Source organism: Herpailurus yagouaroundi, unplaced genomic scaffold, assembly GCF_014898765.1.
Source record: "Herpailurus yagouaroundi ecotype Mexico unplaced genomic scaffold, PumYag 207, whole genome shotgun sequence".
In the NCBI taxonomy this organism is placed as follows: Eukaryota; Metazoa; Chordata; class Mammalia; order Carnivora; family Felidae; genus Herpailurus; species Herpailurus yagouaroundi.
This window is the reverse complement of record NW_024412438.1, coordinates 844207-870411: the sequence shown is the minus strand read 5'-3', so window position 1 is coordinate 870411 and position 26205 is coordinate 844207. Positions and strand designations below refer to the sequence as shown.

Here is a 26205-nt window from a genome sequence, read left to right as displayed (position 1 = left end):
ACCGAAGTCTGCAGTAGCCCCATGCAATCCGCCTCAGGCCAATCCAGTTTTTGCAAGAGCCAGACGGGTGGAATTAAAAGAAGAAATGATGGAGACCCACACTCCAGCATCCCTCTACCCTTTTAAGCATTGAACTAATTGCTGCCATTGCCCCCAGAACGCAGTATTTTTTATTTTCTATCTTGGTAGAGGTGGGGATGCAGTTTCAGGGGCTTCTACTTGGGCTTTCTGCCGATTGTCAAGAATGTCCATTCTGATTGTACATTTGGAAACTGAAAAAAAAAAAAAAATGACCATAAAGTGGGTTTCTGGACCCACCGTGAGGCAGATTCAGGCAAGCACTCCGTTCTGACCCCATATTCCTCTACTGCGATGAGGACAGGGCGTAGGAAGGGCAGTGCTGTGGTGGCGCTTCGGGTCCCTGGGTATCAAAGTCAACTCAGGCCCAGTATCCCTATTTTCCAACTTAAAAAATCTGGGCAATCTTCCCCCAATACATGGTTGACTAAGTAAATGGATCTTTCAATTGATAGTTTGAATCTAAGAACTGTCTCAGGCCTAAGAAATGGGCAAGCAATTTTTTTTTTTTTAATGTTTATTTTTTTTGGAGACAGAGAGAGACAGAGCATGAACAGGGGAGGGGCAGAGAGAGAGGGAGACAAAGAATCGGAAGCAGGCTCCAGGCTCTGAGCCATCAGCCCAGAGCCCGACGCGGGGCTCGAACTCACGGACCGCGAGATCGTGACCTGAGCCGAAGTCGGACACTTAACCGACTGAGCCACCCAGGCGCCCCGGAATTTTGACTTTTCAAATTACTGATCTCATTCTTCTGCTCAATCATTCTTGATCTCTTAATTAAATACAAACCAATACCTTGCTTGGCTGTCCATTTATCTGGTCCCTGGGACCACCCACGTTCCATTAGCCATCTCCACTTTGAACATGCTGCCCTATGGAAACCCACCCACCCTGACTCTGAGAGTTAAGTGTTGCCACTTGGCTTCCGCTACGCGAGGATCCTATCATCCCCACTGCTACAAGGGAAACCAGTTCTTAAACATCCCCTGCCATCAGCCTCCACCCACAGAGACAGCCACTTCTAAACTTCCCAAAGATGCCAGTGACCCGTTCATTAGTGCCTTTCCTTCATAAAACAAACAAAAATGTCCCCAGACCTTCCTAAGGAACATGGTCAGCTAGTGGGTTTTCCGGTGTAATATACATTCATTCTCACATGCCCACTTCCTCTAAGCCTTTTGATCGTTTCTCGTAAGGTCTATCATCTCAACCTCGTTTACTGTGGTCCATCGTTTTTTCCAAGCTCCCCAGCCATCTTGACAGTGTATGATAAGCACCTCCTGGGGCCCCTGCCAGGATGGTCTCCAGAGCCACGGGAAAATATCCTCATTACCACAAATTCTGTATGAATTCGATTCTTAACTCATGAAACCATCCAAACAACTACAAATTTATTTTCTAACATACAGAATTTTGGAACAAAGGGGTACCTCCTTTAAAGTCTGAGAGCAGCATAAAAACTCTACATATAGCTTAAACCTAAACTTCTTAATGGTTATTTTTAAGCAAAAGAAAAGGCTCCAAAAATAATATAGAGGTCCTTACAGCGACACACCCTAGCCAAAGAAAAAGTGGACTGGAGGCAACCCTCACATGAGAGAACAAGTACAGAAACATACCAGTGTGGCCGACGGAGCTGTGGAGACCGGGGAGGGCCCCAGAGCAGTGCTACCCAAGGTGGTTCAGAGACTTGTACTGGTCTGTGAACAGTTTTGTACCCGTCTGCAACATGATGAGTTAGAAGTTCAGAGTGTCTAGAAATGTCTTAGCGTTCTGACATTGCTGTGATGTCCAGGTGCATGATCAGTGGACTCAGCCTGCTGAAAGGGGTCTGGTCAGCTTGGGTGTAGCCAGGCCTGCGTGGTGGGTGGCATGCTGTGTGAACTGAACTTGTCACGGGTAACGGGAACACATCTGAGCGTACGAAGGACTGGGTGAAATAAACAAAACAAAAACCCTGGCTCTTTAGCGGACAGTTTGAGAAGGACCGCTCTGTCTTCCATGAGCCCAGAACCACTCCAACAGTGCTTCCGGGACAGAGAGGAGCTGGAGGTCAGTTTGTTCATGTTCAATCAAAATGAAAACAAACGGCTTGGGAACAAAACTAAATTGGACTAGAGCATCTGTCTGGATTCCTGGAGTAAGCCCTGACTAGGACAGCAGGACTGAAAATCGGTAAAAGAGAACTGCCAGAACAGCAGGTACATGGTTCAGGGACAGGGTCTTTTTGTCCTTCCCTCCTCCTCTCTATCCTCGTCTGGTGTTTGGACGGAGCTGGTAGAGACTTTTGGCCATTCAGGCCCTGTGACCACCATCACGAATCTGCCTCCGCTTTTTCCACCTCCTACACAACAGAGGAGTCAGATTCAGACTGGGGCTTTCATATTCTGATGCGGTCCAGTACCTAGACCTTCCCAAACAGCTTGAGGCTCAATCCCCCATCCACAGAATGTGTGGAATTGTCTTAAGGGTAAGAAAGCTTAACCCCTGGAAAGTGGCATGTTCGGAGCGCAAAGTGACTCAGAGGCTGAGTGTCACCTGCCCTGTGCATTATCTTCTGAGTGCTGAGACAGGAGAGCCAGCTGGTCTGACCAGAGTATCCACCAACATATGGCAGCCAAGGTCCATAGATGCAGTGGTTCCCAAAGAGAAGGGCAAGATCAACTCAAAATAACAACGATAATAGAAATAATTTTAAAAACGTTAGTAATATATTGCTAACAATAATAAAAATGTGAAACCTTAGGATACAACACCAACTGAAGGGCTTCCCAGATTGGAACACCCAGAGGCAACGAGGCAAGATGGCCATCCAGCGTCCTTGGCCAACCGAGGGGCAGCCTCAGCTGGGGAAGGGGGCGGTGGTAGGACCAGCACTGCAATGGTACGAACTGGTCTGCAAACATTCCTCACGCTGCAGCTTACAGAAGCCGAGGAAGATCAGAGAAAGACCTGAACGAAAAACAGGCCACACTCCTCAATCAGAATATTTATTAGTCAAGAGAAAGGACCCGAGCTGCACCCCACTCCCGTTCCCAAGTCACCTGCTTAATCAAGGGACAGGATTCAGAGAAATCAGAGGTCTCAAATAAGCCAGAACACATCTGGGGAAGAACGGTCTTTCATTTCCTAGACCTGACACTGTAATTATGTATGTTTTCCAGGGAGGAGGCCAATCAGAGTAGTGGATGGCCCTTCCATGTCACAGCTTGGGTGCAGAGAAGGGCTGGGATAAACAGGTATTTAAAAAGAGAGAAGAGGAGGAGAGGCAGGGGGCACAGGAAGGTCAAGGGCTGGGTTCACCCAGATCACACAGCGTCATACAAAGACCCAAGCTGGTGACTGGAGTTCTCAAACTACACCAGGGACCTGGAGGCTCAGCACCTGGCGAGAGGAGAATCCCAGGGCTTCTCTTTCAACCCTACTGTGATCAGAGGCAAAAGCCCCTACTTCCTTTCCCTCCACGGAATTCCCAACGGTCTGTCTGAAGGCAAGAGGACACGGTGACAGACCGAGAGCCCCAGCCCAGGCTGAATTTCTCCCCATTCATTTCCAAAGGCTCTTCCCCAAAGAACTAGAGAAACACGGAGCCCCAGGACTCTGTCTCTGCTCCCCAGTCTGAGAGAGGGAGTAGAGACAAGGCACAAAGACCCTGGATGTAAAAGTGAACATCAGTGTGGCCATATATAACATTAGTTGGGAGGGGGAAGAAGGGCATGCCCCCAAAGGGTTGCTTTCCTTCACCTGGTAGGTAGCTGGGCCTTTGCTAGCAGCAGAAACCACAACGGATAGGGTTCACAGAAACGGCCCGCACAATAGGCCTTATTACCAGAAAGACAGAGTAAAAGCCTCAGCTGGTATGGCACAATCTCAGCTGGGATGACAGAGGGCAGTGGGCAGACTGCTCTTGCAGACGACACTCCTGCCTCGGCTCCCAGTGGTTGTGCTGACTCCAGATGTTCCCCATGGCTGGGAATCAGGGCCGAACGCGTGTTGTGTTTCACATGATCAGACACTGTTCGCCATTGGCACCTGGTGGGCCTGACAGATTGAGGGCATCCAGGTCAAAGTTGAGGCCAGGAGGCTGGAGAAGAGACGGAGGGACTGAGATTACTGCTCTTACCTCAAGCGACAGCTGTTGAAGGTGCGTCCCCAGTGGCCACAGCGATCACCTCAAGTGGAATCATTCGAGACTACAGAATTCCAGAAACTTGGGCTCAGGTTCAAATCTAAGAGAAGATATACTCACCATCTCCCCAGCCAGCTCTTTTGGAGGATGGCCCAAATCCTGTAGCTGGAAAGTAAGAGGAACTTGAGAAGGAGAGAATCCCATGAAACGGCAGTCCGAAAGAAGTATCTGAGCACTGTCTCTCTCCTTTCTCCTGGGGACCAGGCTGCGTGGCCTCTCTCGTGCTCCCTCCGCCACCTGGGTTTGACAGCGTGGCCTTCTTCCCAGAAACCCGCTCCACCGAACACACACCCAGCAGCACCCGGGGGCAGGTGGCAAGAGGAGGCCTCACCTGCTGCATGAGATCCAGCACCATCTCAAAACGAGCCTTCTGAGTGGCCTCGCTGTCTGTGGGGGTCTCGGCCTCAAACTGCTCACATATCTTGCCCATGACACTATGTTGTTCCTGATATTTTTCAAACTGCTCTGGAGGAAGAGACCCCCGGTGACTCTGCAACCATTCTGGATACTAAGGAAAGGGAGAACGGGTGCAGATGAATTAATGGACAGTGGATAGGAAGGGCAATAAAATCTGAAAAGCAAGAAAATCCGAAGGGGGAGGGGACCTAGGGGAAGTCAAAACTAAAGACGTCAGCAGCACTGACTCCAACCACGTCACCTGGCTGTGCCAGCATTTACAGTTCCCAGAGGACGGCACACTTCTTCTGTGAAGAGCCAGACAGTATAAACATTTTAGCCTTTATGGGCCATGTGTGATCTCTCTGTCACATGTTCTTTCCTTTGTCTGTTCTGACCTTTATAAATGTCAAGAACCACTCTTCGCTTGACAGTTGGATTTGGTGCACCCGGACCCCAGTCTGCTGCCTCCTGGTCTCCACTGTCCACTTCACTCTTGACCGCATGTTGCACCGTGTCGTTGAAAGGCTTCTGTTCCTGTATTTTGTTTCTTTAGTGAAACTGTAAGCTCTTTGACAGCAAGGACCATCTTTTACACTATCTTAAATTGTTTATAGCATAAAGCCAGTAAATCATCATCAGAGAAATGACTGGTAAGAAATACAAGAAAGGGTTGATCAGACAACAGCCTCGAACCAGTTTACAGAAAACCAGAGCTGAAGAGCCTCCCCTTCTGCCTTAAGCATCTTCAGTGTGGTACGTTTATTCCCAAAGACACAGCTCCTCCCCACTCTCCTGTTCCAAATAAACAAAGGAAAAAAGAGCAGAGAGACTGTGCACTCGAGTTACTCCAGCTCTGTAGGCTCGAGGCAGACAAGGTAGCCCACAGGCGTCGTCGACACAGTGGAAAATGAGGAGGAAAGGCAGAAACAGAAGTTCACAAACCTTTTCTGTAATCTCCTTCAGTGATGGGTACAACACGTCCTTGGACAGTAGGTTCTGCATGATACTCTGCATGATGGGGAGGATGTTCCCTTCCCCATCCCCTTCTTCCATGCCCAGCCCTTCCATGGCCTTGGTCAGTTCCTCCTCTGACATGCCTGAGTTCTAGAAAGGACAGGAGAGAGGTGAGCAAATACAGATGGTCCGACTTAAGACCACTTTTCAGTTTTAGATGGTGTGAAGAGGATGTACATTCAGGAGAAACTTTACTTCAAATTTTCAATTTGGATCCTTGACCGGGGCTGGCGATATGCAGATGATACTCCCTCGAGATGCCACGGTGGCCGTGGCTCCCAGGCAGTCACGTGATCGCCAGGATCAACAACTGATGACATTGACAACCACTCTGTCCCCACGTAGCCATTCTGTTTTCTACTTTCAGTACAGCATTCACTAAATTACACGGGATACTCAACACTATACTAGGAAATAGGCTTGGTGTTGGGTGATTTTGCAGACCCACAGGCTAACGTAAGTATTCTAAACACAATCAAGGTAGGTGCGGCTAAGCTGTGATGTTTGGTAGGGTAGGTGTATTAAATGCATTTTCAACTTGTGGTATTTCCAACTTATGATGGATTGGCCAGGATGTAACCCCATCGTAAGTTGAAGACAGTGCCTTCTTGGGATGCTTAGCACCCTTTCAAGTGGGAAAGAACTATTTAAACTTGCCAGCAGCAAAAGAGTGTGGCAAGGACAGACTTCAGATGCTACCCAAGAGAGTCTGTCTTTTTGCTGATGTGTCTGACGGGCTCTCGTGGCCCCCGCCCCTTCCCCTCACCTGAAGATCAGTGGCATTTTTGGCGAGTCCACTTAGTGTCTCCTTCAGGCAAGATGTAAATTCTTGTTGGGAGGTTGCATCACTGCCTAGGAAAGATCGAGAAAGGCCAAGTCTTTTGGACTTTTACTGTCTGCTTCCCCAGACTGCGCTGGTTATCAGCTTGGATACGCAGCATTTACTGGTGAGTCACTAGCACTCCAAACCTCTGAATCCTCCGTGGTCACCTTCATAGTCACTTTCACAGATCTACTCGAACCGGGTGTCACTTTGTTCTCCACGAAGACACCCACAACACTATGACCTTTAAAATGGTCAGTTTTCAGTAGTCTTTTCTGTGACTTTTCAGCCTCGCCCCCTCGCATGACGCAGTGTCCCCGTCCCTCCTCCCATCTCCTGGCCCCACCCGATGGCCGTGATATGATGAGTGCTGTCAGCTTGACTAAGAGTGCCCTCTGTGCGCAACAAACACTGTGGAGGTCTGTTCAGGGGTCTCCAGCCCCCCAGGGCCGCCTCCTCACCCACTCTCCCGGCAGCCTCTGAGAGCTTTTGGAACTGCTCCACCAGATGGGGCTCTTCCTCAGCCAACTCCTTCATGGCCTTCTCGAATTCTGCAGTGGCTTGGGAAGCCAGCTCGCTGTCGAACAGTTCTTGGAAAAACTTCTCTTGGGAGGCGAAGAGGGCATCCTGCAGCGAAGGGGCGGGGGGGGGCAAAATGCATCTCTTACTTGGCCCCCACCGACAGAAGCCACAGGCAGGGGCTCTGGGAAATGCAGTGCTGCCCTCCTGCCCACCTCCACTGGACATTCTAACTACCTCTTTTCAGGAGGACAGTAAGAAAGGCACCGGGCCACTGAGGGAAGGGTATAGGGTGGCATTCCCAACCCAACCTTTTAAATCTGCCTTCTCTTCGAAGCACTTCCTCAAGATCCCACCACTCCATCCTCAGGGTCAGGCCAGGCCCCCTCCCCCCAATCCACTCCAGCCCACAGGGGCCTGCCCCACCTCTGCTTGCAGGTGCTTGCCCACACCCCCCCCCCCACCCTCCCTTAAGAGGGTGGAATTTATACTTTGGCAGTGTCTCCTGGCGATCTCTTCTGGGGCCCCGAAGCATCAGGGGGCGTGGTGGTAGGAGGGGGTGCTGGGGAGGGTTTGGCCTTATCGAAATCATCAAGAGCACCTTCAGAGACAAGAGACATAGTGTGTGTGATGGGATGGATGAGGATTCAAGGCTTGCGGGGGGGGGGGGGTAAGTTCTGGGCACAGCATTAAGAGGACAGTCTTTCAAAGTGTCATCTCCCTTTTAAGTGTCCCTCTCCTGGCCCACCCCTCAATAAGCTGCCCACTTCCCTCTTCATTACCCAATTTATTGGGATCAAAGAGGAAGAAATCCCTAAAGGTGGAAGAGGCGTCTCTCTCATAGCAGGAAAGAGAGACTTAAAAGCCCTGCCAAGACATCTCCATCTACGCAGCGACTTCCTTGCCACATTCTACCGATTCCCCAGAAATCCCACACAAATATCCAACGAGAGCAGGGAACACAGGTGTCCTTAAACTCCTGAACTCACTCTGGAGCCCTCGAGGGCGTAATTTTTGGCAAGAAAGCAAAAGCCACAAGGCGTTCCACCCCGCTTCCCGTGGGTCCTGGTACTCGCACAAACTGAGGGATAGCACGCGACAGTCCCTGGGGGACATTAAACTCTCTTCTCCTAACGCCGGGTTCAGCCCTCCCTGGGCAAAGTTCCTAGAGCTTCCTCTGGCCTCATCTCCGCTGATAACTATGTGCCAATCCACAGAGTCACTTGGCACTCCTCACCGTTTCTGTTCATCCTTCTGCCTGCCCACATCTCTGTGACTGGGCAAGAGACAAAACATATTCACCTCTGCTCTAAAAACCTGAGTCCTCACCACCAATCCGCTTGCTGGGCTTAGCGGGAGGACACTGGCCCCACTGTGGGCAAGAAACCAACAGAAGAGCGGAGGGCGGGGAAGAAACGAACATCCAGCCTCTTTCAGGAGGGTGAGCTGTCTCCCCCTAAAGCCCTCTCCCCCTCAGTTTTTCAGAGTAATGGAAGGGAGTCGGCTTGAGCTGTCTGGCACGGCGAAAGTACTGGAATGGGGCCCGGGGAGGGAAAGGTGAAAGGCTTGGCGAGGGGAAAAAAGGGGGGAGAGGGCAGCGCACAGAAGGCCGCGCCAAGGGCTGGTCGACCCTTAACGCGAGCGGTCGGTTCGCAGCCCACCAAAGACCGAAAACTGCCGCTGGCGGGAAGGAAGTTAGGTTAACAAGAACTTGCTCACCGAAACCTAGGGGAGTTCGGTGCCGGATCGTGAAACACCGTCCGGCGGGCTACTGCTTCCCCTCCGGCAGGGAGATCGACGGTCTGAGACGCTCTGGGGCCCAACGTGGGCTCCCGAGCTCCCGCCGCGGAGGAAGGAGAGGGTGACCCAGAGATTTTCTTCGGAGTCACAGGCAGACCCTCTGCCCCCGGCCAACCTTTGGAAAGCCTCTCCCGCTCCGCCCCCAATATCTCGGGCGCAGTTTGCCCCGGAATGAGCCCTTACAACCGCCCACCGTCGGGCCTTCCCCTTTACGAGTTCTTACTTTCCAGAAGCTCTTCCAATTCCCGGTCCGCGTCGGCCCCAGCACCACAAGCCTCCTCAGCGGCGGCCATCTTGCTACCTCCGGCTTGCCGTAGGAGGCGGGGCTTCGCGGCGTCCGGGCCTCGGCCCCGCCCCCTCGCCCCTCCCCTTGTCCTCGTGCAACCAGTAGTAGAGCAGGCCGGGCCGGAGCCGCCATTTTTAAAGGGACAGGAAGCTCTGTGGGTTGGGTTTTGTTTTTTTTCTTTCTCGCCAGGAACCGTTGAACTAACGGAGTGGAACTCACTGTGAAATTCTACCAGGTTACTGATTAGCCCGGCTTCCTTTATTTCAACTTCTCGCGTTATCCAGAGAAGAGGCTCTTTCATCATATGCTTCTCAACACTTAGCACTCTCTGACATTCTATTGATTTTACTTCCTTGTTTACACTGGCCCCCCAGGCACTGCGTGGAATTTGAACACCCAGCGGGCGAGGACTGCCATCCGTGGTCTTCGCTGCTGTAAGCTCAGCTCCTAGGCGAGGGCCTACAACCCCGCTGGCGCTCACTGGCCACTTGCAGCCCTCCCGGACCCTGATGAGGCACACTTCTCCGCGGGATCCGGCGGCTGTCTCTCATTTCCTATTCTCCGTCAGGGTTGCCAGAATGAAGGACACAGGACTAGGAGCTTAGTTAGAGCACAGGGTGCGTTGGAGCCATTCAGGCAGAAAAAGCAAGTCTGGAACCGCGGACTGAGCCAGAGGACCATTCATCGTGGTAGCCATAGACCTACCTTCCCCGAACCATCCCCTTTTCTCCATATAGAACCCAACCTCTAATCCAGGGAAGCGGGGGGAGGCTCGGTAAAAGACAACTCCAGACACCCCTTCCCTCCTCTGGGATGGTTCTCCTCTTCAGGTGGGTCAGAACTGCCTCGCACGCAAATCTGTGTTAGCATTTAGAGCGCATCCACTGTTGTGCAGGATCCTGTGCGGGGCACAACCCAGGAGAGTGACACAGATGGGACCAGCCCCTGCTGTAAAAGAGCTGCCTGAGGATTAGGGTGGAGGTGGGATGAGACTGAGAGGTACACACAGGATGGTACAAGGCAAATGTCTTAAAAGAAGGGTCAAGCGCTATAAAGCTTAAAAGGGAGAAATCACATCTGAGTGAAGTCACTTAGGGGCGCTGGGGTGGCTCAGCCGTTTGAGCGTCTGAGTTTGGCCCAGCTTGGCTCACAGTTCATGAGTTCAAGCCCCCGCATGGGACTCCTGCCGTCAGCGGCAGAGTCCCCTCTTTCTGCCCCTCCCCCACTCACGTTTTCTCTCAAAAGTAAACATTAAAAACAAAACAAAACTAAATGAAGTCACTTCATGGCTTCCGTCCTTAGCTTCCTAAACGCACATTTGAGTACCGTGTCGAGTACCAGATTAGGTACTCTTTCCGGCACAGATAGGGCACAGGGTTTTTATTTTTTTATTTTTTTTTTAATTTTTTTTTCAACGTTTATTTTTGGGACAGAGAGAGACAGAGCATGAACGGGGGAGGGGCAGAGAGAGAGGGAGACACAGAATCGGAAACAGGCTCCAGGCTCTGAGCCATCAGCCCAGAGCCCGACGCGGGGCTCGAACTCACGGACCGCGAGATCGTGACCTGGCTGAAGTCGGACGCTTAACCGACTGCGCCACCCAGGCGCCCCAGGGCACAGGGTTTTTAAATCATACCTGTGCAAACCGTACTGTGTTCTTCCAGACACAAGGGGTGACTGAGGAGAAAACATTCTGAACTGAAAGTCAGAAGACTTAAGTCCCAGCCCCAATTCCGTAACTAAGTACTTTTTTTTTTTTTAACATTTATTCATTTTTGAGACGGAGAAAGACAGAGAATGAACGGGGGAGGGTCAGAGAGAGGGAGACACAGAATCCGAAACAGGCTCCAGGCTCTGAGCTGTCAGCACAGAGCCTGACGCGGGGCTTGAACTCCCGGACCGCGCGATCATGACCTGAGCTGAAATCGGCCGCTTAACCAACTGAGCCACCCAGGCGCCCCCATAACTAAGTACTTTTGTTCAAAACCCGTTATCACTCTAGGCCTCAGATTAAAGTTCTTTTCAATTCTAAACTTCTATAACCTAATCCTTCTCTGATTAACTGCTTTCTCCCCAACACCTGTTGTTCCAGGCTTTCTCATTTAACTCCAACCCACTTACATGTCTGTCTCTAATAGGACTATAGTTACATCAAGCACATATTATAGGTATTTCGCCTGGCTTTATACTATTATTTTTTTTTTGTTTTTTTTTAATGTTTATTTATTTTTGAGACAGAGAGAGACAGAGCATGAATGGGGGAGGGCAGAGAGAGAGGGAGACACAGAATCTGAAGCAGGCTCCAGGCTCTGAGCTGTCAGCACAGAGCCCGACGCGGGGCTCGAACTCCTGGACCACAAGATCATGACCTGAGCTGAAGTCGGACGCTCAACTGACTGAGCCACCCAGGCACCCCTATACTATTATGTTAATATAAACATGTTAATAAAAATAATGGAGGTAAAAAAAAAAATACTGCAGGTAACTGGAGAGAATTACGATGGAGTTAAAACATGATTTGTCCTTTGCATCATCTCTTAAACTTGCTTCTGCTTTTCTTTCCGTACTAGTGATACTCCTAGCACCTCCTTTACATATTTATTCACCTCCTGCCTAATGTATAGTGAAAGCTGTTGCCAAACCTTATTTTACAGCATTTTAAAAATGTTTGTTTATTTTTGAGAGAGAAACAGAGTGAGAGTGGGGAAGGGACAGAGAGAGGGGGAGACACGGAGTCCAAAGCAGGCTCCAGGCTCTGAGCTATCAGCCCAACGTGGGGTTCGAACCCACAAACCGTGAGATCACGACCTGAGCTGAAGTCGGATGCTTAACCGACTGAGCCACCCAGGCGCCCCTGAAACGGAGTTTAAAATGAAAAGTACAAACTGTAATCAAAAACACAGCATGCCAATCTACCCAATGTAGTTTTAGCACACGACAAGCAAAACCCTGTATTGACAACGTAACCGCTGTAATATGTGTATTACCTGTAAAACGTCTAGTACAGCGAGAAGTACCCGGTAGGTGCTCAGTAAGTACTGGCTATAATTAGCAAAAGGGGAAAGGCTGCTGCCAGTAACGGAACAGGGGAGCTACTTGCTATGTTCTCACAGTTTAATGTATCCTATGAAAAAAATGTATTTTTTTCTATTTTTTTTTTTTTAAATTTTTTTTTTCCAACGTTTATTTATTTTTGGGACAGAGAGAGATAGACAGAGCATGAACGGGGGAGGGGCAGAGAGAGAGGGAGACACAGAATCGGAAACAGGCTCCAGGCTCTGAGCCATCAGCCCAGAGCCCGACGCGGGGCTCGAACTCACGGACCGCGAGATCGTGACCTGGCTGAAGTCGGACGCTTAACCGACTGCGCCACCCAGGCGCCCCAAAAAATGTATTTTTTAAAAAGACAGTGGGTGTTTATTACTTCTGTAATTAAAAAAAAGATATCAGGGTGCCTGGGTGGCTCAGTCCGTTGAGCGTCCAACTTCGGCTCAGGTCACAACCTCACGGTTTGTGGGTTCAAGCCCCGGGTCGGGCTCTGCACTGGCAACGTGGAACCTGGAGCCTACTTCAGATTCTCTGTCTCACTCTAAGTAAAAAAAAAAAAAGAAGAAAAAAAAGACATCTGCTTTGGTGGGGCAGCTACATAAAATAGGAACATGAGAGTGTCCAGGAAACAAATGGAGCCACAAAAACTGTCATAGAAATTTACTTTATTAAGTGTGAGAAACACACACAAGAACAATGGCTATAAAGAACAAACCAATGAAAAGTGATGTGCATTCTTGGGAAACCAGTTTCTTCTCAGACTTTTGAGTTCCTGGGTACACACAGGGTACCTGCCTGGGAGTTTACATGCCCAAGGAAAACGGCGTGGGGGGGATGGCTAAGAGTTCGCTGTGGCTGAGTAAAAGTTACGGCCTTATTTATCACATCCGGCTTCCATCCAAAAGAAAGATACAAAGGTGGTGGGGAGGGAAAAGATAAACACTGAAGGAATGCAGTAGGCAAAGTTTCATCACGGAATTTTCATCTGTTCCTTGAGCGATCTAAGCTGGGAAGGAGATCACCACAACTGTAGTCACCTTGACAAGACGACAAAGAGGTCTAGACATTTTGATTAACCATAGAAGAGGAAAAAGGGACATTAAGTTTTAGGGCAGGACAGCTCAATGTCAATAATTTGAAGGGCAGCTGAGGAAGAAAGAAGTTAGGATATAGAGATTGGTTCTCTAGAGGAAAATACGGTGTTTGACCCTGCACGCACCGGAGGGAGCCTCAGCGGAACTGCAGAGGACTGATCCTTAAACCAATGACATCTTTGCCAATCTCTGTCACCTGTGGAAAAGGAAACGGGGAAAAGTTAGGGAATCTGTGAGGGTGCACAGCCCAGAAAGCTTACTCCCTCCACTCCTCAGTGAGTACAGCAGAGTATGTGGTTAAGATCTGTTGCTGCTCAGTAAACAGCAGTGGGGAGAAGCTCTAGTTTTCTTTAGTATCACTGTCTCAAGGAGCTAGAGGCAAAAACGGAAGAAAAAAAGAACCAACACGCTTCTATTTTCTCTTTCTTTCCTCTTCCCTCCATATCCTGGATGTCTTTCTAGAGGACAGTACTTACTGTAGTGACCTTGCAGACTTGACCCTTGAACTCAGGGGAATAGCAGGCCCCACTGAGTGGACATTTCTCCACTGGCTTCCCACGGTAGATGGGCCGGTAAGACGCAGCACAGATGTCAAAGGGGTTGTGCATGTCGTAGCTGAGCTGGCAGGCGTCTGTGGGGTTCTTCTCACACGCAGACAGAATTTTGCGGGTCTAAGGGAGGGAAGGAGTAGTTTATTTAAGAGGACTGAAAGCTGCACGTCACAACTCACCACGGTTCAGTACTTTCCTTGACTCGAGATGCCATTGTACCGAGTGAACGAGTATGTCCTTTTGTACAGGACACACGTGAAGGGGTCACAACAATCACCACCCCTGCTGCATCAGGATCTCCCCTTCTCAGTATCAGTGGTTCCACGGATCTAGACCCACAGTCCTCCACCAAGCCTGGAGATGATCAGAGCCAGGACCCAAAGGGTTAAAATTGGCTTCCACCGCCCAGGAGGAATGCCTTCAGAGACCCCAAGTAACGGGACCTGTGTGCGGAGGTTAGCAGCGGTGGGAACGGGTAGCAGAGCTCAGGGACGGGAAGGCGGAGCTCTTCTAGGTGGCAGGTCACTCTACACCTGTGCCTTGTCTGAAGGAGTTACGAGTTCGCCTTCTAAGAACAAAAGGAGGCACCCTTGCCACTAAGTAAAGAGAAGACGGCATTCGGTTGCCTCCTTCTGTTGAATGTTGTTATTCAGTGCTTTGTTTTAGAGGCAAAGGCCTTGGCTTCTACTCCCTCCATGTGAGAGCCGGTCTGGTCCCTTTACGTCTGAGGAAGGAGCTCCCGTCTACCTGTTGAGCCACCTCTGGCTTGGGCCCAAGTTCCAACAGGCGCCGAGCAAAGGTGGCAGCTGTCTTAAAGTTCTTGAGCTTGAAGAAGAGGTTGAGGGCCGTGCGCAGCACCAGGATCATGTGAACAGGCTGCAGGTTGGAGTGGGTGAAATAGGCTGCCATCTGGTGGACAGAGAGGGGGACACATGCCAGGCTGATGGTACAGCAGACACAGGTCATTTATAAGCTGCGGCACACGCATTAAACACAACACAAAGCAAACAAAAACGGGGCTGACTACAAGGCATGGCGATCTTCTGCCCCCGGGGTGTGAAGGACTGATGGAATGAAGAAGCGTAGAAAAATACACCCTCTCCTCAGAGAAGTAGGCCCAAACTTCTCTTAGTCCCCAGACTGAAATGTGGGTTTGGACTTTAAGAATTCAGACCTAATGGAGGGTGAAGGGGCGGACCTCTCTGCACCGTGCAGAAGCCCAGAGAGATCGTACCTCACAGATGCGCTTCTGCTGTTCCAGAGTCTCTTTGGGAAGCTTCTTTCTTTCTATCTCCATGGACAGGCCCACAATGTACTCACGGCAAATGGTGATAAGCTGCTGGGCCTTGAGAGAGGGGCAAAGCAAGGTCACGGCACAGAGGCAAGACCGTGCGGGTGCCCGGGACTAGGATGGGCTACCCCCTCCTACCTCCGCAATCTCCTGCTTATTGTCCACGACGAGGAGGGGCACGCTGAGTAAAATGGAACGGAATTTTTCCACGGCCTCCTCGAACTTGCCAACTGTGGTGAGCTGGTAGCACAGCTGTAGCCGCTGAATGAGGTCATTGAGCCTCAGGCCCACAGCTGGCACGCCATTCTTCAGCCCCGCATCCTTCCTGGAAGTTTGGAAAAGGAAGAAGAAAAAGGGATCACCCGGAATCCACTAGACTCAAAGGGGAAACGGGTGGGGGAACTGGACGCAGATGCATAAACCAAACCTCACAGAGTGTCGAGCCCAAGTTCCTTCCTACTAGGAAACCTCCCCTCTGGGACGACCATTAACTGTCCCTCAGGCTATCATCTGAAATATCCACCCCACGCTGGAAGACACGGAAGCCAGGAGCAAGGGGCCTTACCAATTGCGATTAGGGTAGCCATACATGGAGGGCAGGCAGGGCAGAGCCTGATAGGTGGTGCGGCCTCGGGCATAGGTCTGTAGGAACAGTTGCTTGTAGGGGCCAAACTGGGTCACCCCCACCTGGTCGTGAAGGAGCTAGAATACAAGAGGAAAGAAATATAAAAATCGTGACCTTGCCACTGCAAAACTCGCTAACCTTGGGCAAGGTACTTCTCTGTACTTGTTTCCTCATCAGTAAATTATACTTAATTATAGGACCTACCTCATTTAGTAATACCTATAAAGCATTCAGGATAGCGCCTGACACACAGTATGTCAACGTTAGCGGTTGTGGCATTTGTAGTTACTGGAGTTACTGCTGTTGCTATCGTAACATATGTAACATATCGTAACATACCTGCTCCTGAGGGGGCGCTAACTTACTGATGTGAGCCAGAAAGCAGACTATAAACGGGTGGGAGATGGCTGGAAAGATCCACCCGGTAGAAGAAGGCCTTAGGAGGCTACCTTCCCTAGGCAAGACCGGGGTTTCCACGATAAATACACGCCTCTGCCCTCGTGTATAGGTTAATTTCCGTTTGGTTAAGAGGAGTCAAGCGCCTCCCTGGGGACCCCGGGCGACAAACACTCCGCAAGAGCCAACGCTACTCTTAAGACTTACCCGCATGGCTGTTTCAAAAGAGCCTGCCAGGATGTGATCGACTGGAAGCTGAGAGTTATTGCACCAGATCTGACAAGAAACAGAAAACCCAAGCCAACTGAAACACAGCCCCTTCTCTTCCCAAACTACCCTCCCCTGTACCTAGAGCAGAAGAGCAGCCACGTTCGTTACGCACGAGTCCAACAGAGCCAGCTCCGAAACATGCATGCCGGCAGGGATGCGCTTCCCTGCTCACCTGAGTTGGGCTGGTTCCCTTGGTGGGAGGCACAAAGAACCCGTCGTCAGCGCCCCCGGCTGCCCCAGGGGGTACATCCTAAGAGAAAAAACATCAGTCATTCATAAGCTATTCAAGCACTTTATTCTGATAAGTCTAAACACCGTCCTTGACCTTGCTCCCAGCCTCGACCGGGGAGGAAGGGGCGGGCGGCGCTTGTGGGAGAAGACCCTCAAAACAGGGGCAGCTTCACCAGTAACAAAACGATAAACCAAAAGCTCCAATTCAGACGACAAAGCTTGCTGCCCTTTCATAAGCTGCTGTTGCTGCAGCCTGACCGGCTGATGGGAGATAAGCATCAGGTCAGGAGGATCTACACCCCCTCCCTTCTGGGGGCCTCGGGACGGGTGGGGGGCAGTATGGCCACCGGCTTTCACAGGGAGACCCAGAGGGAGCCTCCCCGGGGCGAGAACCCCACACACCAGCTCAGGAGGGAGCTCCAGGTCCTCTTCCACATCCCAGCCGCCTCCTTCTTCCTGTCCCCTGCCAAGAGCGTCATCCCCCAGGCCATCCGTAGCCTCCACAAACCCATCTGTAAGGAAAATCCAGGCTCAAAGCGGATTTGCAGTGACGGAATTTTAGCATGAAGAAAGCCCAAAGCTGGGATCCTTGTCGGTTCCACGGTCTGGAAGCCTGCAGAACGGCCCAGCCCCCACCCGTCCCCCCACCCCAGGCCACCCATCCCCCCCAGGAGACCCCAGAAGAACTCTCACCTTCATCCAGCTGCAGCTCCGCATCCTCTCCCCAGCCTTCGGTACCAACGGTGTCAATGTCAATATCAGCAGCCAGGGCTCCTCCCTTGCCTACAGACGGAAGAACACAAAGGAGCTGGTTATAGCCAGGCAAGGCTGAGATCCGGCCTCTTCTGCAAGCAAGCTGCGTCCTTACAAAAGCAGATGCCAAGCCTCTGTCCACTTAATATTTTTATTATTTACTTCTGTAGTACAGATGCTATGCTACCTTGCAGCAGGTTTCAAAAAGAGAGGAAGTAGAAGAGAGACGGGAACAACTGGCCTTGCTGACACCAAACACTACCCCCTGAACCATTTTTTACTTAGCAACTCCTGGAGTCCCCTGCCAAGACCTCTAAGTTGCTGCCACTCCAGCGTGTGCAGGGCACGGGGACACAGGGTAGGTCAGAGACGGAGGAGAGGGCGGGGCTGGGCACAAAATGCCCTGGGGTCCATCTAGGCTGTCAGCCAGGAAAAATAAGCCAGCAGACATCTCCAAAACAACAGGAGCAGGTAAGTGTGGGAGTGGGGGACGGTGGTAGCACACATCTGCAAACGCCCACGGGACAGAGTCTGACACTGCTGCTTCGGTGCCTTAACACTGTCCCTCACGAATGATGAGATACTGAACAGGACTGATCACACAGACGCTAAAACCTGAGGAAATGCACCCACGTGGTCACAGTGGCTGCCCGAGGCCTGGAGTGAGACAACTCTCTTTTCTCTCCCTATTTTCCAAATTCTAATCATCTCATATACTTTTATTTAATTTTTAAAACACGGGATGTCTAGGTGGCTTAGTTGGTTAAACTCAGGTCTTGGTCTTGGGGTTGTGAGTTCAAGCCCCACGTCGGGTTCCACACTGGGTATGGAGCCTACCTCTCTCTCTATTTATTAATCCATACATACATCGATCTATTTATTAATACATACATACACATATACACAAACACAGGGCACCTGGGCGACTCAGTGGGTTAAAAGCATCCGACTCTTGATTTCAGCTCAGGTAACGATCTCACAGTTCCTGAGTTCCAGCCCCAAGTCAGGCTCTGCGCTGATAGCACGGAGCCTGCTTGGGATTCTCTGTCTCCCTCTCTCTCTGCCCTTCCCTTGCATGCTCGCTCTCTCGCTCGCTCGCTCTCTCTCTCTCTCTCCCTCCCTCCCTCAAAAATAAACAAACATTAAAAAGAAAACAAAAAAACGTACCACAGCTCAGACTGGTGTGTCACTGCTCCATGACGCTCACACAGAAGAAAGGACAAAGAGCTGAGGGTACTCTGGAGGACAGCTCTTCACAACACAAACACATGACAACAAAAACACTACAGGAGGGGTGGGCACTTACCCTTGCCGGCAATGGAGCCTTCAAAGAAGCCTTTGGATACAGTCAGTAACGGCCAATTGGTATCCAATGGCATGATAGGCGCAGGTGGCTGGAGCAGCTTGGCATTAGGGTCAATGTCTGGGATCTGAAAGGCAGAAGGTTAAAAACAAACAGCTCTCAGGAATCATGTGGGGAAGTTTACAGAGCCTCCTTTGACCTCGTTTATTCCTCTGCCTCTCCTGGTAACCAGGTGGGAGAGTGACACTTGGAGGTTTAAACTGTCCCCCGATCTCAGAGTTAATTCTGTAATCAGACACTCATGTAAATAAAAACTCACCGTCTCCTTCTCTGGGTCAAATGTCTCCTTCAGGCTCTCGGCTTCTTCATCTAAGCCATGAGTAGCAGCTGTGAGATAGGCCAGGGACTCTGTAGAGAAAACAGACTTTGTGGTAGAAAGTCCAAGATGTCCCCCGGCGGTCTCTGCCTCCTGGTCTTCAAGCCTGTGCACCATCCCCTCCCCTAAACCGTGGAATGGCCTTGTTAACTTGCTTCCAACAAACAGGACGTGGCAGAAGCCACGGGATACCACTTCCAAGATTGGGATACAAAGAGCGGGGCCTCCACCTGGATGCCATTGCCTGCTCTGAGGGAAGCCAGCTGCCGTGTTGCAAACTGCCCTATGGAGACGCCTGTGTGGCAGAAGGTTGACATTTCCCAGCCATCAGCCCGCAAGGACCGGAGGACTGCCTGCAGCCACGCAGTGAGCGTGGGGAGGGATGCTCCCCACTTGAGCAGGAGACATTCGCAGTCTTGGCCAACACCCTACCCTGATGCAGACTCCTGACAGACAGTGAGCCAGAGGTACCCGGCTAAGCCATGCTGTAAACTGAGGTAATGTGCATTTGTTGCTCTAAGCTGCTCAACTTTAGGGTAATTTGCCACACGGCAGCAAGTGACTGATGTACTCGCTTATCCTTAAGCTCTAGCATCGATGCTGACAAGAACCTGGGAATCGTCCCTGATTCCAATCCTCACATCCCACATCCAGCCCTTCAACAAATCACATTGTTTCCACCTGCACAAGATATGCTGAGTCTGACCCCTTCACTCCTTAGCACCATCATCCAAATCACATCTCCCTCGTTTCCTGGCGTATCTCAAATGCTAGCACTGTGCTTGGTACACAGTGGGTTCTCAGAAAATTCCCTTTGAGAATATATAAACAAGTAAATAAGAGGGCACCTGGGTGGCTGTGGCTCAGTCAGTTGAACGTCTGACTCTTGGTTTCGGCTCAGGTCCTGATCTCAGTTCAGGGGTTCAAGCCCCACGCTGGACTCCACGCTAACAGCACACAGCCTGCTTGGGATTCTCAATCTCTCCCCCTCTCTCTGCCCTTCCCCACTCGCACGCACGCACGTGCTCTCTCTCTCAAAATAAATAAATAAACTTGAAAAAACACGACTATAACAAATAAATAAGTAAATGAGTAAAACCTCCAGACTTGAAAAAAAAAAAAAAAACTCTAACGACTCTAACGACCTCTAACCAATTATATTTACTAGGGTATCTGCTTCAGGACCTTTTAAAACCTCCTAACCTCCTAGTTCCTCCATGACTATTAACTGTCTTCCTAAGAGTGCTTGGACAGACTGAATATTCTGCCTGTACCTCCATTTGGCCCTGAAGCATGTCTTCTGAGCATGGTAGGAGCATGCTCTCTCTTCTGGAAAAATGCACAACAAAGGGAAATACCTCACCACTAGGGTAACCAAAGGGTAACTCACCACGAAGAGAAAATACTTTCTAAGCCCCAAAGGAGCTGGTGAGTCCCGCATGCTTACTTACTCTGCCCACAATTCTTCAGGATCCGCACCCGCTCAGACACGTCACCCAGGTAGAGTGCATTCTGATAATGGCCACTCATGTCCTTTCGGATCTCAGCTGCATCAAGTCAGTAAGATACCAGGTTAGGTCTTCTTTCCGAAGTTCCCTCTCTCCTCCCCTCTACCTGCCTTCACCTTCCCTCAAGGCCCCCACTCCCCACCCTTAGCTTCTGGGGCTCACCAATCTTCATCATCTTGCGAAGTTTCTCCAGGTTGCCAGTGATAAGGTACAAGAAAGAAAGTTTGTCGAAGTTTTTGGTGCGTTGATAACACATTTCCACAATCTGGTGGTTCCCCTGTAGCAAGGCCACTTCTCCCAGCTTTTCCCAGCAGTTCTTGTCATCCAGTGCTTTGGCTGCTTCCAGAGCAATCTAAAGAACCCCCAGGGTCAGAGGTAACAGGTTGGCGGGTATCTTGACTCAAAACCAGGGACCATGGTCGAAGTATCCGCCTCTACATAAATCTCCCACAGACTCTCTATACTTGCAATCACTCCTACCATTCAGTCTAATTCCACTGAAAATCCTATCACCAAACAGGATCCCTTTGGCTCCACGGAGAGAAGAATCACATCACACATCCTCCTCCTCAGAAATTTACTTTGACAAACGAAATCATCTCCTAGCAGTTGCTGACTCCACAGGGTCAATTCTTGCTTAGCTACCTTATTTTCCACTTGCTAGGTCTAAAGATCTCCGGGGGCTTTAGAAAAGATAAGAAATAATAAGGAAGTTCAGAACCAGAGAGTCAATGTACCTAAGCCACCTCCCCATTTAAAAATAATGCCTGTACGTCTAGGTCCCAATATTTCCTAAGTACCTGTTCATCTGAGCAGCCAATCAGCAAGTAAAAGGTGAAGGAAACGAGAACTTTCAGAGTCCCTGCCATGTTGCTCCTACACTAGAGGCTAATGGATTCAGATTAAGGGACAATGAGGACAGTAGCATTGCTGTGGCAGAAGCAGAGGCAGCAAGTAGCAGAGACGGGCAAGCTGCAACAGGAAGACAGCGCCATCTGACAACCCGGACCATCTCAGACTCCATCCTCCTCGCTGAAGAGGCAAGCCCAGAATATGCCTTCACGCTGCAGCCCACACCCTCTCACATTCTCTGTAACGACATGGGGCTTAGGACCCCGTCCCCCTCACCTCGATGTTCCCGCACTCCAGTGCCAGGCTAAAGCGAGTTTTCTCGTCCTTGACGAAATGCAAGGCCACCTCAGGGTAGCCCTTCTTCTGGAGGTAAGCGATGATAGACTGGCCAACTAGTTTCGCATTTCTCACCATATGCAGCACCTAGACGTGTGGGGTGCGGCAGGGCAGGAAGGAGACATCACTCAGGGAGAAAGCAGTGCTGCCCTCTCGCACCCCTAGGGGGCCCTCTCGTTTCGTACCTCATCATATTTTCTGTTGATCAGGGCCAGCTTGAACTTGAACTCCGTGGGATCAATGGTGAGCACCCGAGGACGACACTCCCTATCCAGGCAATACACATTGTTGCCCTTCACCCGCGTGACATAGATGGGTAAATCCAGAGTTCGGATGATCCCGTAGTCCCTGCAAACAGGAGTTAGCGGATTCAACTTTCAGCAAGCGAGGGGGAAAATCTAGCCTGGAAGGACATGGAGCAAGCCTAGGACACGACTTTGGATCTTCTCACTGCTCTTTTGCCAAGTGCCATTTGCACAGAGGTATAGACAGGAAGTGGTTCAAAAGAGAGCAGAGCTAAATGCCACATTTACTGATTTTATTCTTCTGTATGAAGCGGGAAAAGATAGGGCAGATGGTCTGATCTTTCCTCATACACTATTACTCTGGGAGCTAACAGACACGGCTGCAGGAATCAGGCCTGAAAGTTAAATCCTAAGTTCTGATGTACAATCACTGGGCCACTAGGGGCAGCTGAAGTCTCTCCTTGCAGCTACAGGTGGAAGTGGAAGAGAGGGAGATGTGACGTCTGACACACACGAGAAAAACGGTAAAAGGCAAAAATAATTTTAAACTGAACGCAAATTAAAAATGTATAATCTAGGGCGTTAAGTGCACATACTGTATTAGAAGAAACGCTGAAAACTAATGAGCTCTATACAAATACATTAAAAAATTAATAAATACAATAAAAATAAGCCAGCAACTCAAAAATTTGTTCCTTTACAAGTTAAACCAGAGTATACTTCGAAAAAATAAGCCAATCATAAAATTAAGAAATAGAAAAAAAGAAACAAAATACAGAAGTTCAAGAAAGGCAAAAGCTAAATAAAATTCATAAACCTCTTATGAGTCATAAAGAAGATGTGATTTATACTACTTGGCAAGGAGAAAGAATGAAATCCTGCCATTTGTAGCAACTTGGATGGAACTGGAGGGTATTATGCTGAGTGAAATAAGTCAGGCAGAGAAAGATAGATATCATATGTTTTCACTCATATGTGGAACCTGAGAAACTTAACAGAAGACCATGGGGGGGGGGAAGGGGAAAAAAATAGTTACAAACAGAGAGGGAGGGAGGCAAACCGTAAGAGACTCTTAAGTACAGAGAACAAACAGGGTTGATGGGGGAGGCAGTGGGAGAGGGAAAAATGGGGGATGGACATCAAGGAGGGCCCTTGTTGGGATGAGCCCTAAGTGTTATATGTAAGCGATGAACCATGGGAACCTACCCCCAAAACCAAGAGCACATTTTATATACTGTATGTTAGGCAATGTGACAATAAATTACATATTAAAAGAAAAGTAAAAATAAAAAATAAACCTTTTGTGACTCTAATTAAGAAAAAAGATAAAATGGCCAAAATAGGAATGAAAAAGGGGATATTCCTAGAGCTCCTGCAAGATGAGGGTGGGCGTAAACTTTTTTAAATGATCAAATTCCAAGAAAAGTAAAATTTACCAAAACTGACTAAAAACAAATAGAAAACCCCGACAGTCCTATAACTGTTACACAAGATAAACTGAAACTGAATCACAAAAAATCCTCCTATAAAAGAAAGTCCTAGGATGGGGGCTTCACTGGATGACTTCACTGGCAAATTCTACCCAATATTCCAGGAAGAATTAAACCCAATCTTATTACAAACTCACTAAGAGAACAGAAGAAGGTATATTATTTTCCTTATTTTATGAAATTAGCACAACCTCAACACCAAAACCTGGCAAAGACAGAAAGAAATAGGGGAGTCGTAGGCCAATCTCATTTATATATATACGTGGATGCAAAAACCCCAAACAAAATATTAGCAAACTAAAACTAGCAGTATCAGAAAAGGGTAAAACATCATAACCGAGTTAGATCTGTATCAAGAATACAATGTTGGTCTCATATTTTTAAAAAATCAATTTAACTCACTATACTAATCAACAAAAGGAGAAAAATCCTAGGACTACCTCGGTTTATGCAGTAAAAAAAATTTTATGTAATAAAATTCAGTATTTATCTGAGATACAGCACAGACATTCCTTAATAAGTAGAAGCTATCTCTAAAGAAATCTACAGCAAGCTTAGGAAATGCCAATACACTGAAAGCTTGCCCTTTAAATTGGGACCAAGAGGAAAAAGTCTACTATCATCATGTGTATTTGACACTATGCTGGAGATCCTGGTCAGCGCAGCAAGACAAGGAAAATACATGAAAGTATAAGTACTGGAAAAGAAGAAACAAACTGTCAATTACCCACAGATGCTATGATTACTTACAAAAATAAGGCAAGTTACCAGAAATAATGAAAGTCTAATAAGATCTCTGAAATCAATTTAGAAACTTAATTATATTTCTAAATATCATCAGAACTTAGAAAGTTAAATTTTTAAATGGATAGTTTCCATTAAATTTTTTTAATGTTTATTTTTTGAGAGAGCGAGCGAGCAAGCGAGCACAAACAGGGGAGGGGCAGAGAGAGAGGGAGACACAGAATCTGAAGCAGGTTCCAGGCTCTGAGCTGTCAGCACAGAGCCTGACACGGGGCTCGAACGTGCGAACCGTATGAGATCATGACCTGAGCTGAAGTCAGACGCTCAACCGACTGAGCCACCCAGGCGTTCCAGATCCATTTACAAATAGCGCTGAAAACTGCCAAGTGCCTAAAATAATCTAAAGAAATCCAAGATCTCTATGGAGAAAATTCTAAAAACTTTACTGAAAGATGTTCTGGAAGACCTAAATAAATTAAAAAAAAATTTTTTTTTAAGTTTATTTATTTTGAAAGAGAGTGTGTGCAGGAAGGATAGAGAGAGAGGGAGAGAGAGAGAATTCCAAGCAGTCTCCACACTGTCAGTGTGAGGTGCCAGATGCGGGGCTTGACCTCATGAACCCGTGACATCATGACTTGAGCCAAATTTAAGAGTTGGAGTCCTGCATTGGGCTCTGTGCTGGCAGCATGGAGCGTGCTTGGGATTCTTTCTGTGTCGCTCTCTTTCTCTCAAAATAAATAAATAAAAAAAAAAAGTGGATGCTTAACCAACTAAGCCACCCCGGTGACCCAATAAATTTTTTTTTAGAGGGAGAAGAGTGCTAAGGCAGGGAAGAGGGGCAAAGGGGGAGAGAAATTCTCAAGCAGTCTCCATACTCAGCGTGGAGCCTGATATGGGGCTTGATCTCACGACCCTTGAATCATGTCCTGAGCCAAAATCAAGAGTTTGACACAACTAACTGAGCCACCCAGGCGCCCCACAGAAGACCTAAATAAATGAAGAGTTACTACACCATGTTTACAGACCAGGAAACTTAATATTGCGAAGATGTCAATTACGTCCAAAACAATAAACGCCCTCAATGCCATCCCAACTGAAATCACAATAGGGCTTTTTGTTTGTTTTATTCCGCATAGAATTTCACAAGCTGATTCTAAAACTTATACTTTAAGGCAAAAACGTTTTGAAAACTTGCCCTTTCAAGGCAAAATTAATTAGAAAATAGCCTATAATTTAAAAGAAAAATAAAAGTAGGAAAGATCTGAGAATCTGCTCTAGCATGTGGGAAGACCCCTAAAGCACAGACCACAGGAAACAGGTCCTTGCATTTCTGTAAACATGATTTATGTGTGACAAGGAAGGCACTGTAGAACTAGGGGGAAAGGCTGGTCTGTTCAGATGATGTTGGGACAGCTGAGCCTGAAACTGAGCCCCCTCACAGCTCCTCACACCACACACAAATATCAACTTTAGGAAGATCACAGCCCTAGGTATGAAAAACAAAAGTATAGGGGTGCCTGCGTGGTGCAGGTCATGATCTCATGGTTCATGAGCTCAAGCCCCACATCGGGCTCTAAGCTGACAGTGTGGAGCCTGCTTCAGATTCTCAATCAATTTCTCTCTCTCTCTCTCTCTCTCTCTCTCTCTGTTCCTCCCCTACTTGTGTGCTCTCATGCTCTCTCACAATAAATTAATGAACTTTAAAAAAAAGGGGAAAAAAAACCCAAAAAACGTATAAAGTTCTTACAACACAATATAAAAGGGGTGTCTGGGGGGCGCCTGGGTGGCGCAGTCGGTTGAGCGTCTGACTTCAGCCAGGTCACGATCTCGCTGTCCGTGGGTTCAAGCCCCACGTCGGGCTCTGGGCTGATGGCTCAGAGCCTGGAGCCTGTTTCCGATTCTGTGTCTCCCTCTCTCTCTGCCCCTCCCCCGTTCATGCTCTGTCTCTCTCTGTCCCAAAAATAAATAAACGTTGAAAAAAAAA

The 26205-nt window shown here is 48.9% G+C and overlaps 2 protein-coding genes across 3 annotated transcripts in view; both read right to left on the bottom strand.

The window, feature by feature from the left end:
• Positions 1 to 1448: 1448 nt before the first annotated feature.
• On the bottom strand, positions 1449 to 9167 carry PEX19 (peroxisomal biogenesis factor 19). 2 transcript variants are annotated; one of them, XM_040452449.1, is made up of 8 exons: positions 9046 to 9167; positions 7514 to 7623; positions 6965 to 7130; positions 6447 to 6532; positions 5609 to 5770; positions 4599 to 4775; positions 4328 to 4372; positions 1449 to 4162 (listed from the first exon to the last, which is right to left on the bottom strand). In XM_040452449.1, exons 1-8 carry the CDS (start codon positions 9113 to 9115, stop codon positions 4079 to 4081), a joined length of 900 nt encoding a protein of 299 aa, XP_040308383.1. In that variant the 5' UTR covers positions 9116 to 9167; the 3' UTR covers positions 1449 to 4078. The 2 variants fall into 2 exon arrangements, with proteins under 2 accessions (XP_040308383.1, XP_040308384.1); XM_040452450.1 differs by lacking the exon at positions 4328 to 4372.
• Positions 9168 to 12804: 3637 nt separating this feature from the next.
• Positions 12805 to 26205, bottom strand: part of COPA (coat protein complex I subunit alpha) — a 45608-nt gene continuing 32207 nt past the window's right edge. The window contains exons 18-33 of the mRNA XM_040452447.1: positions 21928 to 22090; positions 21683 to 21829; positions 20717 to 20906; positions 20498 to 20593; positions 18990 to 19078; positions 18674 to 18797; positions 17308 to 17397; positions 17017 to 17126; positions 16556 to 16633; positions 16321 to 16389; positions 15658 to 15794; positions 15231 to 15417; positions 15036 to 15146; positions 14549 to 14710; positions 13727 to 13921; positions 12805 to 13446 (exon numbers count right to left, since the gene is read on the bottom strand). Of these exons, the coding sequence (XP_040308381.1) occupies positions 13387 to 13446; positions 13727 to 13921; positions 14549 to 14710; positions 15036 to 15146; positions 15231 to 15417; positions 15658 to 15794; positions 16321 to 16389; positions 16556 to 16633; positions 17017 to 17126; positions 17308 to 17397; positions 18674 to 18797; positions 18990 to 19078; positions 20498 to 20593; positions 20717 to 20906; positions 21683 to 21829; positions 21928 to 22090 (2008 nt within the window). The 3' untranslated portion in view covers positions 12805 to 13386. The remainder of the gene's footprint in view (positions 13447 to 13726; positions 13922 to 14548; positions 14711 to 15035; positions 15147 to 15230; positions 15418 to 15657; positions 15795 to 16320; positions 16390 to 16555; positions 16634 to 17016; positions 17127 to 17307; positions 17398 to 18673; positions 18798 to 18989; positions 19079 to 20497; positions 20594 to 20716; positions 20907 to 21682; positions 21830 to 21927; positions 22091 to 26205) is intronic.